The sequence below is a fragment of the Typopeltis vanoorti genome, chromosome 17 (assembly GCF_054136105.1).
Source record: "Typopeltis vanoorti isolate ZY-2024b chromosome 17, IOZ_Tvanoo_1.0, whole genome shotgun sequence".
Classification (NCBI taxonomy): Eukaryota; Metazoa; Arthropoda; class Arachnida; order Uropygi; family Thelyphonidae; genus Typopeltis; species Typopeltis vanoorti.
In genome coordinates, this window is record NC_143565.1 from 29638144 (window position 1) to 29655258 (window position 17115).

The window sequence follows — 17115 nt, forward strand, 5'->3', positions numbered from 1 at the left end:
AATGACAGTTCTTCATACTGTGGGCGGATACAGTTTCTTCATACATGAAGTAACTTCATGACTGGAATACTTCACAGTACTCCAATCATGAAGTTACTTCACTTGCAAACATTGTTTACTTACACTTGGATAAAGGATGAAACTAAGAATATAATTTCTTGGATCTTTAATTTTTAGTAGATTAGTCTGATATCTTTGACAATAATTTAATCATTTACTACAATTTTTTTTTTTCACTAACTCCCTTTACATACCTTAGGAGGAGATTGTCATTGTATTTCTAAGATGGTTCCATCTTAAGAATACAGTACTCTCATTCCTCCTTTTCTTTCCCTAATTTTTTACCCATGTGTATTCCATTATGATAGTTGCTTGTGAAAATAGTAGTAATGAATATTTTTTAAATTCAGATATTCATATAAATTCATGATGAAGAAATAAGATTAAAGTATAAAAATTAAGAATGGCAAATTCTAGATAATATATTGTAAGACAGGGTGACCACATTTTCAAAACAAAAAAAGGGACATTTTGAATTTTTCAGCAATTAAAAAAATGGGACACTTCTGGTACGATCTACATAAAAATGGAATAACATATAATTATAATTACAGTACACAGGACTGAAGTGTGCATTATAATTATGGAGTATCAGCATTATCATTATTATATATATATATATATATATATATATGAAGACATTATTTCTTCCAAAACTATTGGTTCTTTCAAGATGCACTCATAAAAGTCAATACATGTCAAAATGTCAAAGTGTGTCTTGATGATAATTATTGCTTTCACAGTCTTGGTGTTGAAATGGTTTTTTCATCAGACCACAAAGAACTCATGAGAGAAAAATTCTCTCTACAGCTGAGTTTGTTCGTGGGATTGCCATAACAAATGTAACAACTGGTAGTATGTTTTTGTAGTGGATGTTTTTTTTTTCTTGGAACACCTTAAACACATTGCACCACTTTTTGTCCACTTCAGCATTTTTGTCCTTCCATTCTTCCATCTTGAAGTTTACAACATTATTTATATGGCTGACTTCATGGAATAATTCATCTTCATTAACAATATTGAATATTTTGCTGTCAACATTACTGATCGTTTTAGGCTGCTTGCAACTTCAGCCCAAGTTAGTGGAGTTTGCAACCTAATCCAGTGAAATGCTTTCAATTGGCTGGAAATGATAAGACCATTTGCTTGAATATTCGAGGAAAGTATCATGAAATAAATTTGTAGTGTATAAAAATTCTTTTTCATCAGACTCCCTCATCTCTGAACTCTGAAATAATTGATGACATTTTAAAGTTCTCAGCTTTCCTATTTGTAATTTTCTGTGTAAAGAATTCCAATTCTTCTACCACTTCAGTTACCGAAATATTTTTCCTTTTTATTTTCGTTATTGTTGTTGAGAATATTTTCAACTTGCTTTACATGAATTGGAGCCAAAGTATTTATTTATTCGTATGGTGTTTCCTCCCTTTCTCTCCCCCGTCCCTATTGGGACGAGTTGAGCCCCCTCATGGGGATTAAGTATTTATGGCTGTAGATCCATGTGTGTTTACGGGGCCAGTTTGCCTGCTTGTGGGATGAAAAATGCCAGATAAACTGGCAGAAAAAACCCTACTGCCCGCACTCAAGATCGGCTAACTTGGCTATGGCTGAGGAAGATCCTCAAATTCCTCACATCTTCGATGGGAATCGAACCTGGGACACTCCTTCCCCAGTCATATGGTTGCGAAGCGCAAAGCCACTAGCTAACTGCGTGGCCAGCCAAAGTATTGATTGTTGGTTACTGAAAAATGATTTCAACAATGTAGGGCAATCTTGTGATAAAAAGTAAAATCTGAGTCCATCATACATGCCAATAATCTTATTCACAGCTGGTAGTAATGATAACCATCTTGTTTGTACACTACCTAGAACACGCTTGTATTCAATTTCTGTAAATGCGCAGAAATTCTTCAATTCCTTTACTCTCAGGTGTAAATGTGGAAATACATACTGAAATATTTTATTTACAATTGTTTCATTATTTAGGCAAAATATCAGCACTTGTCTGTACACCATTGTGAACAACATAAGCATCACAGCCAATAGCATGAATGTTCATTTTTAATCCTTTGTCGAGTCTTGAAAATACATTGTTGGAACCACCTCGTTTATATCCACCAAAGTTGGTGTTGCAGTTATCTGCAGAAAATGCAATAATTTTCTCAGTCAGCTGCTGTTTCTCTTGTTATGTTCTGATAATCTATCACTTTAACCTGAATACCTTTTATTTTGGGATGAATTACCTAACAAGGACAGGCACCAACTTCAAATCTCTGTGGTTTGATGCGTCTACCATAACTGACACATATTTGGCTTTTTTCAATTCAATTGCTATTTCTCACATTGCGTAAGGTGCCAGGACATTCATTAAAATTGATTGCCACTTTGTTCGCTCACATGTAAATTTCTTTTGAAATAAATTTCTCACTATTGCAGAGGTGCAGTCCATTGACCTCAAAGAAAGGTGATGTTTCACTGCATGAAATGCAAACAAACCTTTTTGAGCTGCAAGACATTTACTTTCATCAGTTAATTTCCTTTTGAATTTTTCGTGAAAAATGATGTAACAACTTGACTTGAACTGTGAGCAATGGCTGCCAATTTGTTTTTTCTTCGTCAAATGCTGTTTTATATCAGAACGGCCTCCATGTTCAATTGAAAAAACTGAATGACACACAGTACATTGCAACTTGTTTGTTGTTTCATCATCTTTCAAGAAGGGATATTCTTCTTTTAAATCCCGAGTGAAACTACACTTCCTTTTCAGCACGATAAAATCTAGATGAAATATCACCACTCACAATATATACTCACTTTAACTTTCACAATGACTAACAGACTGGTATAAGAAGCACAAAACAATGGTATGGTAGACAAAGTAACCTTATTATCACCCAAATGCAGCAGTGCTGCCACTGGTTGCAGCATTTTAGTCTTATTGCAGAGAGCATGCGTTCATAACAGTTGATAATTGTCAGAGCAAGCATGTTTTCAATCTCAAGCTATCACGTGACCAGCAGAGACAGTATCTTTTCCATATTCGAACATATACAAGAATGAAGTCTTGCCACGAATTCAAAAAAAGGGACAAAACAGGACTAAAGTTAATAAAAAGAGACAGCATCCCGTTAAGGTTTTGTCAGGGCAACTGGACCAGAGTCTAAAAAAGGGGACAATCCCATTAAAAAAGAGATGTTTGTAAGTTATAGCATTTGAGAATATAATATAGTATAGTAATACCTCAAGTTATATGATTAAACACACCTAAACACTTTTGGTTAAACACTAATCCCATCTAGAACACTTTCAGTTAAACACTTCTTACTAGGATATGGCCTTCAGTATACTTGTGAAATTTTCAGCAGCAACTTCTTCTGTCACTTTTGAACTATGAAGTTGTGATGGTCTTCAAATTTTTGAAACTCTCTGGTGTTAAATGTATCATTTAACAGTTTTAAAGATTCATAAATGAATCTTTAATCACTTGAATAGAAATAGAAACATGTTCTTTATTTTGATACTCAATCCATAAAGTCAGAATCCTTTCCATTTTTTATTATTATTATTTGACACCTCCTGGGAGTCCAAAGATTCATCGAGGGAGAGTGTGCCGACAGCATCGAATGATTGGTCCCCTTCCAGCTACTAACCGCACTCAAACTTACTTAACTGAGCCATTAGTAGCAGAGGTTGTACTAATCGACCAACCTTTGCCAGCATTTTAAAGATGGTTTCATGCCATGGCACTTTTGCACAATTATTCTTGAATTTGTTCAGCATTCTCTGATGGTACGATGAAATGTTGACCCATTAAGTCATATCCTTTCTTCACCCTTCTCACTGCTATGAACTTAGGAAAAGTTTTGCTATAGTGAGAAGATAAATCTTTTCTTTGAAGATTTCTTGAAACTCGTATTGCAGGAATTGGGAGATGGGTGCTGCAAAATAAGTAAATTAGAATCTGAACATTCTTAAAACTCATATTGCTGGAATTGGGGGATATGTAAATACCAACTGCAAAATAAGTAAATTAGAATCTGAAAATGCCATCAAAACAGCTCTAACTAAAGTTTGCAATGCAAGGTTTCACATAAATTTCAATGTATACAGAGCCACCATGTGCCAGCCAAAATGAAAATTTCTAAAAACACCAAAAGTGCAGCACAAAATCATATTACTCAAACATATATAGCTCAAGGTTACTATATACAAATATTTAGTTTAATATAATAATATACTATCAGGAGCTCACTTTAGTGAGTACGGGCGTGGCAAACCCGAGGCACCTGATGCTGGACCATGCCTTACTTCATGTAATATACATCTGTTATATTATATGTAGGCTGGTCCCTCCTCTTCCTTCCTTGTTTCTTTCTTTCTTTCTTCTCTTCTTGCTCCTTCTCCCGAATGCTATTAGAGTATTCGAGGGCTAGGGGTGAATCTTTCCTATTTTGCTGTGTCATTTCCTCTTATGCAAACAGGGCATTACCAAACACTGTAACATGGTCAGGTCATCAAACAATGGCCATACTACATCGTCTGTCATGCAGGTTACTAAGGGATGCATTCGGATTTTAAGCACAGGGACCTGTTCAAAAAATATGTTGTAGTTTCTCTTAGACACCACTCCTTAGCACTCTGCTTGAGGAAACTCCATCAATGGGCCTGCTACCTGTTTGGGGAGGTCTTTAGGGGCAGTGCAAAAGGACGGAAATGACAATGGCACCAGACTATGGCGTTAGACAACTGGAACATCTTCTCTCTGACAGGGAAGGAGAAGGAACTGGTCGAGGAAGCTAAGTGCTACCAACTAGATTTAGTCGGGCTTTCTTCAACCAAGAGGAGAGGCTCTGGAACAGTTGACTTGGATGAGGGATGGAAGCTCTACTACTCTGGTGTGTGAGCCCGACAATGTCTGCTTAGGTGGGTGTGGGGATACTCACAAGCCCCCCCCCCCTTGAAAAGAAGGTGCAGGAGCATAGTTGAGTCAAAGTTCCAGGAAGAACAATGTGGCTTTCGTCCTGGTAGAAGCACAACACCAAATCTTCACTTTAAGGCAAGTCTTTGAGAAATCTTGGGAATATGCCAAGACTGTCTACACATGGTTTGTGAACTTGGAGAAGGCATATGACCGGGTTCCTCGGGATAAGCTTTGGCAAGTAGTACAGGAGTATGGAGTGGATGACCAACTATTAGCTATCATTAAGTCCCTGTGAATGCCCGGAGTTTTTTGTCAGGGTAAACAGCACAAAGGCTGAACCTTTCACAGTCTCCCGTTGGCCTATGCCAAGGGTGTGTTCTGTAACCCCTCCTTTTCATAATATTTATTGACTGGATTGATAGGCATAGCCGAGGCTGTGAGTGTGTCAGAATTGAAAGATGTAGCATTGCACGTCTGCTTTATGCAGATGACCTAGTTCTGCTTAGCTCTTCCACAGATGACCTCCAGCGGACCCTGAATAGGTTTGTAGCTGTTTGTGGAGAAGCCAGAATGAAGATCAGTGTGGCCAAAACTGAAACTTTTATGGTCTCAAAACAACCATCCCAGTGCACTCTACATGTGAGTCCCACTGAGGCAGGTGGAGAAGTTTAAATATCTTGGGTCCATATTCATGAGTGATGGAAAGTGGGACGAAGAGCTAGATGCTCGGATTGGCTCAGCAAGCGCAGTATTGCAGGAGCTTGGCCATTCGGTACTATTGAAGCTGGAGTTAAGCCAGAAGGCAAAGCTGGCTGTCTTCAATACAGTCTATGTCCTCATCCTCACCTATGGTCATGAGAGTTGGGTAACGACCGAAAGAATGTGGACACGAATCCAAGCGGCTGAAATGAGGTTCCTTCGAGGGATTGCAGGGCTGACAGGACTCGACAGAGTCAGAAGCTCTGCAATTCGGGAAACCCTCAATACTCAACTGTTGCTTCTCCGTATTGAGAGATCACAGTTACGTTGGTACGGGCACCTAGTCAGAATGCCACAAGAGAGGCTCCCCCAGCAGGCCCTCTTTGCCAAGCCAGAGGGTGGGAGGCCACATGGAAGTCCAAGGACTCGCTGGATAGATTATATCCAAAATCTTGGGTGGACACGTTTGGGAATCCCAGCAGAACACCTAAGCTCGGTGGCAGAGGATCGTGACCATTGGAAGAAATGCAGCTGCTGCCTTCACAACCTAGTTAGGAAAGGTGGGCCTTGAAGATGAATGGAATGATAATATATACAAATATTTCTTCTTCTTCTTCAGTTATCTGAACCTCTAAGGTTTCTTTGCTGCATGTACCAACTTCTTCCATTCCTTTCTATCTTGAGTCTTGCATTCCAATTCTGAATTCCCATCTCAGTTAAGTCTTTTTGGATATTATTCTCTCATTGCATATGCAGTCTACTACTTTCCATCAGGCTTCATCTTAAATGCTTGTTTAGCCATTCTCCTCACACATTCTTTCCACATGTCCAAACCATCTCAATCTGCATGCTATAATCTCATCAGTTAGAACTATAGAGTTCATATAGTTCTTTATTCTTCTTCTTCTCCATTCACTATTGTGTTATCTCTTGATAGGTCCACAGACTTTTCTAAGAATTTTATTTTCAATTTCATTTCCTTCTCTCCTTCCCCCCACCCTCCCTTAGTTGGCGAGAGTGACCATCCAGCCAGGTGCTAGATGGTCACACCCAGTTGCTTTATCATGAATGGAAAAGAAAACAGTAGTGCTTGGGAATCAGTTAACAAATATTTAATAGCAGCAGTGCAGATTGTGAAAGGAATGACTGAGAGAAAGAGAGATAGAGAATGTGGTAATATTAATCATATTGGAGGCCCGAAGTGTCAAAAGCAAGTTTATTCTCCAGGACATGGATTTTGGATTATCTAACCTTGATCTGTCCATTGTACAATAGGTATTCATTTTGTGAATATGACCAACAGAACAAAACAGTCATAAATCTTATATATATAAAATCAAATTTTCTATGTAAAGTTTTGTGTGAAATACAGGTTAATTGATTTAGCTCAAAAAGGAAAGAAACCTCCATTTTATATTGATAACATTCCTAGGTTTATTCTAGGAATGTTATTCTAGAATTTTATTAGGAAAAAATCTTTCATTAGGAAAAAATTTAACTTTAAATTTTTTCCTAATGAAATTTTGTCATGCCAAATTTATACAAATTACATATAATAATTACAAATTAATGCATGATGCAAAAAAGAGTCCATTTCATGTATGAACTACTTTACTAAAGAAAAGTCAGTTATTAACTGTATGCATATTTCATACCAGTTGGGGTGGTTATTTAACCATATCCAGCTAATTAGTTAAATGAACTGTATTATTTTATCTGAACTGGAAAATTTTCTTTTATCCAGTAAATTATATAAATTTATAAGGACTATTTTAGTTTATGATCCTTATATGATAGCTTTACAAAAATAGTCTTGATTTGCAGGATTTAAATCTGAATGGGCTGCAGTAAAGAATGAACGTCTTTTCATTGGTGGGTTGGGAAAAGAGTGGACTTCATCAACTGGTAAAGTATTGAATTACAATCCTCAGTGGGTAAAAATTGTTTCACCATTAGGAGAAGTGAAGCATGAGGACTGGAGAGAGAAGTATATTTCCCTTTGTAATGCAGCTGGGATAAAACCACCTGGTTAGTATTTATTTTCAGCATAGTTGAAGAATTTAGTGCCTATAACCAAATATGGAATTTTTTGAGTAGACTCATTTATTTGTTCTTTTAACTTATAACTAGTATAGAATTGAATTATTAAAAAGTATTTTATAAATTATTTTCAGATTAAATTTTTTCTGTATGTGTATGTATGTGTATGTATGTATATATATATATGTGTATATATATATATATATATATATCTCAACAAGAAATGCACATAAAATACTTAACTTGAAATAACATGGAATGTTGAACTAAATCATTACTATTGTACTTGTATTAGTAATGTATGTATAAACATGCACACACAGTGTATCCCAATTATTTGGTTTAAGATAATTTTGTGTGATTTTGTTTAATTTACTGGGGATTTAATTCATTAAAAATTATGCACTATAAATAAAATATATACATAGTTTTTTTACATCACTCCACAGATGAGAGTGTCCAAATGACTAAGGAAAATCTCTTATGCTTTGCCAAAAACAATTCACTAGTCTTGTTTTTTTGCCAGAACAAGCATCAAAAGAATCCTGAATTGCTTGGATATCAACATGTCCTCTGGTCCTCTAACCTCTCCTCCAATTGTGCATAGAAGTTGGACTCCAGAACTGATTCTGATATATGTGCTTGCATGCATGCACACACGTGTGTGTGATATACCACTTTTTACAAATTTGTGTCCAGCACTCTACAGCAGTGCTTCCCAAACTTATGAATGCCAAGGCCACCTTTGGAAAAATTAAACTATTTCACGGCCCCATCAGAAAAAAAAATCGTAATATAGACATATATTATTATAATATTTATTTTATTTATATTCAAGATTTTGCATTTGTAATCTTTTCTGTATTTCTTATCAATACTTTTGAAATGAAACTTATATGAATCAGCATATATTTACTAATATTCATTAAGCACCGAAATACGCAGGAAGAAAATTTGTGAACCAACACCAATGTGTGATTTTTTTTACATTAAAATATAAAAAAATAACAAAAACAAAATAATAAAAATTAAATATGTTTCTTTTAAGATAAAAAAAATCTACTTAGTCATAAAACATTTTAAATTTGTTTTCATTATTTCATGTTCCCCCCCCTCAACAAAACATACGGCTGCCAAGGGGGCCGCGGCCCATGGATTGGGAAGCGCTACTCTACACGCTACTCTAGCATGGAAACATGCCTGTATTTAGTCCATTCCAAAACAGCATCATTATACTCTTAACATCACCTCAGTTCTCTCAGAAATGATAAAGCAGATCCTTTACAGTCAATATCATTGCCTGTAGCCCTATCAGTATGGGTTCTCTACTTGCAATTCACAGCAGAACTTTTAACTGATGTCATGCTTCTCTGCACATAGCTGCTGAACTATTTGTGGATGTGGAAAATGTCAAGCAGAGCCAAATATCATTTGGCTCTGCTCTTGACATTTTCAGAACATTTGAACCAGTCTGACACACAGATGCCTGATTAACAAACTACCATCGTATGGGTTACCTTCACTCCTCGTAACTGTGTGACCTATTTCTTTTTTGTTCACTGTGTTTCATATTGAGTTTCTTTCTGTCTTCAGATATCCAATAGTAGAATACCCTAGGGTTGTTTACTGTTGTCCTCCTTCATCACATATGATCTTTCACTGACTTTGGTGTCTTTACAGACTGTTAATTTAACAGTATGTCTACAAATATATTAGTAAGTATACTAAACACAGTATATACTAAAAATAGTTTCTGGGAAAATTCCCATGTTACTCCTCTTAAACACTATTAATATAATTACGGCTATTATAGCCTGTTTTTGTTTAGGAGTGTCCCTTATTTTAATATGTTGGCTAACAATACTCAAAAAAGGGGTATATATATTTTTAGGGCATTATGGGTGAGTATAGAAGGCAATTATGGCAGAATAAAAGAGGTGGAAAATTTTTTGTACATACCTTGTTTTTGGTTCTATGATGCCTTCCAATTCCAAGATCCTGCTGAAGGTTGTTTATAAACGGGAGGGGGGGGACATGGGGGTGTGTTTTAATGCGGGAAATAAGTTTGGAAACCCGGGTTACTATTAATAATATATATATATATATTATTTTGTTTAGGGCCGCATTTTTTGTGGGGGGAGACGAAGGGGAAGGGTATCCTTATGTGGAAACTGGGACAGGGGTTAACGGGGTGTGGACCATTTCGGTCATCGTCTGACCATCATCGGAACCTTGTTGGAATGAGTGTATGGCTATGTCAAGGCTGCAAGTTGCATCTGCCAAATTATGGCATTTGTGGTCACTACATGGCTGGAGGCATGGCTTAATTTGTAAGTTCTGGATCGTCCAACATTCAGAAATTAGGTAGGGGCATTGGACGTTGATAGAATTTTCATCGCATTTTATGGCAATAGTTTCGGATATTCTAAGCATTGTTTCATTGTCTTGTTTGTCTATGATTATGGCCTTGTCGATTTGGGGGATGTTTTAGTTCAAGGGCGTGAGCTGCAATTTCTGTCTTCCCTGTACTCATTGTTTGTTTTTCTTTTTGTTGTTGCGATGTTTTTTTGTGTTCAGATATTCCGGAATGGGAATATTGCAATCCCTGAAGTGCTCTTGTAGTCTAGTCCACAAAGACCTAATTGTAGAGCCAGTGTAGGTGATGTCACAGTCTTGACGTCACCTACACTGGTAGGTGACGTCAAGATATGGATACATGTGGAAGTATAAAGCAGGTGATTATAGGAAGCTCTGTAGTCAGTTAGCATCAGTACGTTGGGTTGATGAGCTCAGCGAAAAAGATGTTGATAATGCATGAAAACTCACAAGACAATATCTGACAAAAACAAGTATGATTTCATACCAAGGGTTAAACAAGTAAATAGAGTAGGAGTGAAATGGATGAACAGTGAAATCATGCAAGCTGTGCTGGAAAAGAAAATGTTATGAGAATATAACATTATGAGAATATCCATGAAGAATATAAAGTGCAGGTTAGAAAGGCGATGAGCATGTAAAGAAAGAAAAGGTGCAGTATGAGAGGAGATTGGCTGGTCAGGCCAAGGTTAACTCAAGGGAATTTTTCCATGGTAAGCAAGAGGAAAAATAATTATGACAGATTAATATTGGTGGATAGTCATGGCAGCAGACTAACAGCTATAAAGGATATAGTAGAATTATTGAACAAGCACTTTATCAGCATATATCATACTAATGTAAATGATGCCATGCAATATATAGAAGAGAGGCAAGTATTAGGAGAATTGGAAGTGAAAGAAACGGAGGTGTATCAGATGTTGGTTGTGTTACATGTGAATAAGGCTGGGTGGATGACATATCACCACTTATTCTTAATGAATGTGCACCACAGTTGGCTATGCCCTTGACCTCATTATTTAATGCAAGTCTTGCAGCAGGTAGGGTTTCTAAGGTATGGAAAGAAGGCAAAATAGTACCACTCCACAAGCATGGTTCTAAGACAGAAGTCTCCAACTATAGACCAGTCTGTATAACTGCAGTTGTGGTCAAGGTGTTGTAGAAATTGGTAAGGAATAGATACAGGATTGGGTTGATGGACATACCATTATGATGGTCAGCATGGATGTGTAAAGGGTGGGTCCTGTTTTAGTAATTTACTTGCATTTTATGATAAGATGACAAGTGTGTTAGATAAGGGAGAATCATATACAGTGATATTCTTAGACTTTGCAAAAGCATTTGATAGATTACCAAATGATAAGTTGATTTTACAAGCTTCAGAATATGGGAATATATAGTATATTGTTAGATGGATCAGAGATTGACTCTCTGAATGATATGAATGACCAGCAGGTTGTGTATGTTGTCAGTGTCTCAAATCAGTGGTGTGCCCCAGGGTTCTGTTCTTGGGCTCCTGCTGTTTAACTTGTGTATAAACAATATATCACATGGACTGACTGGGGATCTTCAGTTGTTTGCTGATGATGCGAAGTTAGAATTATTAGTAGCATTGATGATGTTAATTCCTTTCAGGAAGATTTGAATAGACTTTTTACTTGGAGAAAGGATGTGGGATTGTAGTTTTAATATCAATAAGTGCAAGTTGTTACATTTTGGAGTGCCGAAATATAAGGCTGTGTACTATATCGATGGTGCCGTACTGCAGGAAGTGGATGAGATTAGAGATTTGGGAGTGATAGTTGACAGTAGACTGAAGTTTAGAGGTCATATTGCTAGTGTAGCAAAGGCTGCACATTGTAGTGCTGCTATGATAAGAAGTACTCTTACATGTAGGGATAAGGAAGTGGTTGTGCAGCTGTATAAGGCACTGGTCAGGCTGCACTTGGACTGTTGTGTTCAGATCTGGTCACCGGGTTTTCATTGTCATGTTGGAGACATTGGAGAGGGTCCAGAGGTGAGTAACTAAGACAATGTCAGGACTTTGGAATGTTGGCTATTGAGAAAGGTTGAAGAAATGTGGATTGCAGAGTTTGGTGGATAGGAGGAAGAGAGGTGATATAATAAGAGACATTTAAGTTAGTGAGAGGATTTTATCAGATTAATCCAGAGGGGGGGGTGGGTTATAAAAAGAGTAGAAAGTGAGAGTGGAAGAACCAGAGGTTATTATGTAAATAAAGACCTCTAGTTCTATAAATAATGACCCCTGGAAGTTATGTAAAAGTATGGTGAAGAGGGGTGTGAGGAGTAGATTTTTTACATGGAGAATTGTCAGTGAATGGAACGGCTTACCAGAATGTGTTGTTAATGCAAAGAGTGTTAAGGATTTTAAGATTCTGTATGATAAATATGTTGTCAGTTGAATGACCCCCCCCCCCCCCACAATGAGTCTGCCGACTCCATGCAGGGTGTAGTAATAATAATATTTTATGTACGGTGGTGTCCCCCCCCCCTTATCCATGGGTACACTTTTCACAGTTTCAGTTACCTGCGGTGAACCCCATTTCAAAAATATTAAATGGAAAATTACAGAAATAATTCATAAGTTTTAAATTGCATGCCGTTCTGAGTAGCATGATGAAATCTCGTGCCTTCCCACCCAGGATATGAATCATCCCTTTGTCCAGCATATCTACGCTGTACTGTATACACTATCCACCTGTAGCCGTCTCGGTTATCAGATCGACTGCCACGTTATTGCAGTGCTTTTAATGCATTCAAGTAACTCTGATTTTACTTAATAATTACCCCAAAGTGCAAGAGTATTCATGCTGGCAATTGAGATATGCCAAAGAAAAGCTGAAAAGTGCTTCCTTTAAGTGAAAAGGTAAAAGTTCTCAACTTCATAAGAAAAGGAAAAAAAAATCATATGCTGAGGTTGGTTGCTAAGATTCCATTCACATTCACATAAGTTTTATTACTGTATATTGTTATAATTGTTCTATTTTATTATTAGTTATTGTTGTTAATCTCTTACTGTGCCTAATTTATAAATTAAACTTTATCATAGGTATGTATGGGAAAAATCAGTGTTTTTTCACTGTTTTTTTGCCCCCCTCCCAGTGTGTGTGTATATATATATATATATATATATATATATAACATTAAAATTTAACTGACTAGAACCCGAGAAAGTATAACAAAAACCTTTAATAAATCACGACTAGTTTCATCGGTATTCCGACTTCTTCAGCTGAGTAAGAAATAACATAAGACTTATAAAAATAACAAGATAAAAAACATGGACTTTCTAGCTTAATAAAAAGAAACAGAATAATAACAATCATATTTGATTAGGTGACCGCATGCTACTGTTGCATGAGTAGAATGTGTGTGACAACTAATTTTAGAGCACCAGTAGTGGATTACTGCGCTATGTGAATCAGGCTAATTGTAGCTTAGATTGAATCCAACCCTATCACTCATATACAGTTACTATTTATCAGCTCTCTTACCCCCAAACTATCTAGGATTATGAAGAAATTCAACGTAAAGACCGACTATACTACTCGGCCAAAACTTCGTTCTTTTCTGAGTCGACCAAAACACAACTAACTGCATTTTCCTGGTGTGTATAAAGTTATGTGCAACTGTGGTCAACCTTCTTTTGGCGACAGATAAATCTGTTTCACTTCGTCTTGAGGAACATAGACGTGACCATCTCCTACAGTAGAACACGAGCGAGTGCCCTTTCCGGTCATGTGCTCTTCTCTGCAAACTCTAACCTCGAAGTAATCTAACAGATAAGCTTAGGTGTTGAGGGTTATTCATGACTTATTTTTCACGGTATTAACAACACCACAAACACTTTTAACAACAAAGATGTTTTATTAACGCTTATATTTCGCTGATTTTTAACTCAGCATCATCAGAGCACAACACACATGTAAACGCGACAGTGAGTGAGTGAAACAATATAATTGCAAAAGACAAAAGATCTAAAGTCCTATTTTTGGCGCCCTCTAACGAAGGAAAAAAAAAAAAAAAAAAACAGCAGTTATCCAGGAATTTTTCTTAGGATAACCGTCTCCCAAATTTTTGGCAAATTAATGCAACCATATTTGTTAAGGTTGGGAGAATTCTTCAAAGCCATTGCTGACTCAAAAAATAATCTTTCAGATCTATAATGACTCCTAAATAGCACATTCGTTTTCCTCCATCTAATCCTGTGTGAAGGAGTGTCCAAAGCATGGTCTGCCAGTCCCAACTTGCCATAGTAATAGTAGCGAATGTATCTTTCATGTTCTTCCAGGCGGATGTTTACTGATCTTCCTGTTTGCCCATAATAGGCTAAATCACAGTCACACGGAACTTCATACTCCTGGATGTGCTAAAGGGTGAAGTTTATCCTTAGGCGAGCGGATCAGAGTTGCCAGCTTGACATGAGGTTTGAAAGTGGTGCAAAGGCCATGTTTCAACAATACTTTGGCTATCTTTTCCGATGTACCTCTGATATAGGGAATAGAAATGGTCATGTTGTATTCTTGTGTATTAGGGGAGGGCAGAGTAATGGGCCTATGTAGTATTTTATCTATTTTGTAGGGATTGTAGCCGTTGGCTAAGAACGTATGGCGCAGGTATTGGAGTTCAGTGGTCAGAGCTGTATAGTTAGAACAAATGGCTCTGGCTCTGTGTAAGTGTTTTTAAAATGCCGTACTGTTGGACTGGATGATGATGTGATTGCTTATGTAGGTATCTTCCTGTGTGTGTAGGCTTTCTGTAAATAGAAAAAGATAGTGCACCATCTGAAAGGCAGGTGACTAACGTGTCAAGAAATGGTAAACAGTTATTTGATTCTTTTTCTACTGTGAAGTGAATTTTGGGGTGTTGGCTGTTTAGGTAGGTGACAAAAGCATCCAAAGTGTCTTGTTCATAGGGCCAGATGGCAAACACATCATCTACATAGCATAACCACACTTGTGGCTTGTATGTAGCTGTGGTAAGTACTTTGTTTTCAAAGTGTTCCATTTAAAAATTTGCTAACGGGGGAGAGAGGGGGGAACCCATAGCAGTACCATTAATCTGTTTGTAGAATTCCCCCACCCTCATGTAAAGTAACCTGCATTCATGGTAAATTGAAATAATTCAATATCTGGGGGAAATTTAGACTTGATTAAATTAAGAGTGTCTATAAGTGGTACGTTGGTAAATAAGGAAGTGACATCGAAACTAACCATTATGTCTGAATCTTTTAGGATTACATTTTTAACCAGTGTTTTGAAATGGATTGAATTTTTTACAAAAGTAGAGGAGTTGCCAGTAAGGGAGGCAAGCGACTTGGCTAAATGCCAGGCCAGTTTATATGTGGGACTATCTATGCTATCAACTATGGGGCGTAGGGGAATATTAGTTTTGTGGATTTTTGGTAATCCATAAATACGGGGTGGTTTAACATGAATTGGTTTTATTTTCCTGATGATTTCTTTGGGCCATGATGTCACTTTTTTCAGTAATTTTCAGACTTTTTTCTTTTGAGACATCGTAGGTTCTCGATGTATAATTTGATATGTGGAACTGTCACATATGAGATCTTGCATTTTTCTGTTATACTCTTCTTTATTCATGATAACTGTTGCATTTCCTTTATCGGCTTTTGTAATAATAATATTTTTATTATTATATAACTTTTTTAGGGCAGTTATTTGTTTACGTGGCATATTGCTTTTTGGAGGCTTAGCCTTGTTTATAATACTAGCTATATCTAGTCGCACGTTGTTGGCCATTGCTGGCGGAAGATCGTGGATACCCCTTTCTACTTTCATCATAATTTCTAGTTTAGGAATTTGTTTTTTGGCGTGACGGCAAAGTTATGTCCTAGACTGAGAGCGTTCTTGGCTTCTTCAGTGAGTGTTTCAGACTACAGGTTTACGACTACGTGGTCTCGTCAAAGTTGCGGTCGGGACTTCGTATGCTGGCGTTGTTGTAGGAGTTCAAATTTCTTTAGGTGTTTGCTTTTTACTTTTGTGAATTCTTTTTTTGCTGCAACTTCGGAGATGTGTTGTAGGACAGTCCGTATTTCAGGATTTAACACGTTTATTAGTTCTTGTTGTAGAGCTGTGATAGAGCTGTTTAGCTTACTAAGCTCTATGCGAGTAGCGGCGATTTGTTCTCGAAGAAGCGTTAAACTCACCTGTCGATAAATACGATGTGCCTTTGCCAATTGCAACTTTTCTTTGAATTTCAGAAAAGATGGAATTATATCGTTGTCGCAGCATCGTTTAAGGAAGGCTAACCTATTCAATTTTCTGGACAATTTCAGTTTCAACTTACCGAACCGTCGCGCTTTGTAAACAATATCTTCTCCGTGCAGAATATTCAATTTAACAGATAAGCTTAGGTGTTGATGGTTATTCATGACTTATTTTTCACGGTATTAACAACACCACAAACACTTTTAACAACAAAGAATCAGGACGTCTAACCTCGAAGAATGGCAACACCGAGTTGATTGGGACCACACAACCAATTTATATATATGTAAGGATGAATTTGAAAGACGTATTATAGAATCAAAAGAAATAGTTCTGGACCCTTCACACTTGAACAACAATCTAAGCTTCAATTTGCCTGATTCACATGCCCAGTAATCCAATACTGGCGCTCTAAAATTAGCTGTCACACGCATTCTACTCATGCCAACAGTAGCACGCGGTCACCTATTCAAATATGACTGTTACTATTCTGTTTCTTTTTATTAAGCTAGAAAGTCCATGTTTTTTACCTTGTTATTTTTATAAGTTTTATGTTATTTCTTACTCACCTGAAGAAGTTGGAATACCGATGAAACTAGTCATGATTTATTAAAGATTTTTGTTATACTTTCTCGGGTTCTAGTCAGTTAAATTTTAATCTTATAAATGTATACATCCCGAGTCAATCCTAATTGCAACAATATATATATATATATAGCATCATAGCATCATACATCTCCTCCAGGAGATGTGCTTTGCATTAAGGGT

At 36.9% G+C, this 17115-nt stretch overlaps 1 protein-coding gene across 2 annotated transcripts in view; it reads left to right on the forward strand.

The window, feature by feature from the left end:
• Window positions 1-17115, forward strand: part of LOC150097252 (soluble calcium-activated nucleotidase 1) — a 66631-nt gene that overhangs the window by 34098 nt on the left and 15418 nt on the right. For both annotated transcript variants that reach the window (XM_090407020.1, XM_090407019.1), the window contains exon 3: window positions 7505-7708. In XM_090407020.1, the coding sequence (XP_090263146.1) occupies window positions 7505-7708 (204 nt within the window). The remainder of the gene's footprint in view (window positions 1-7504; window positions 7709-17115) is intronic.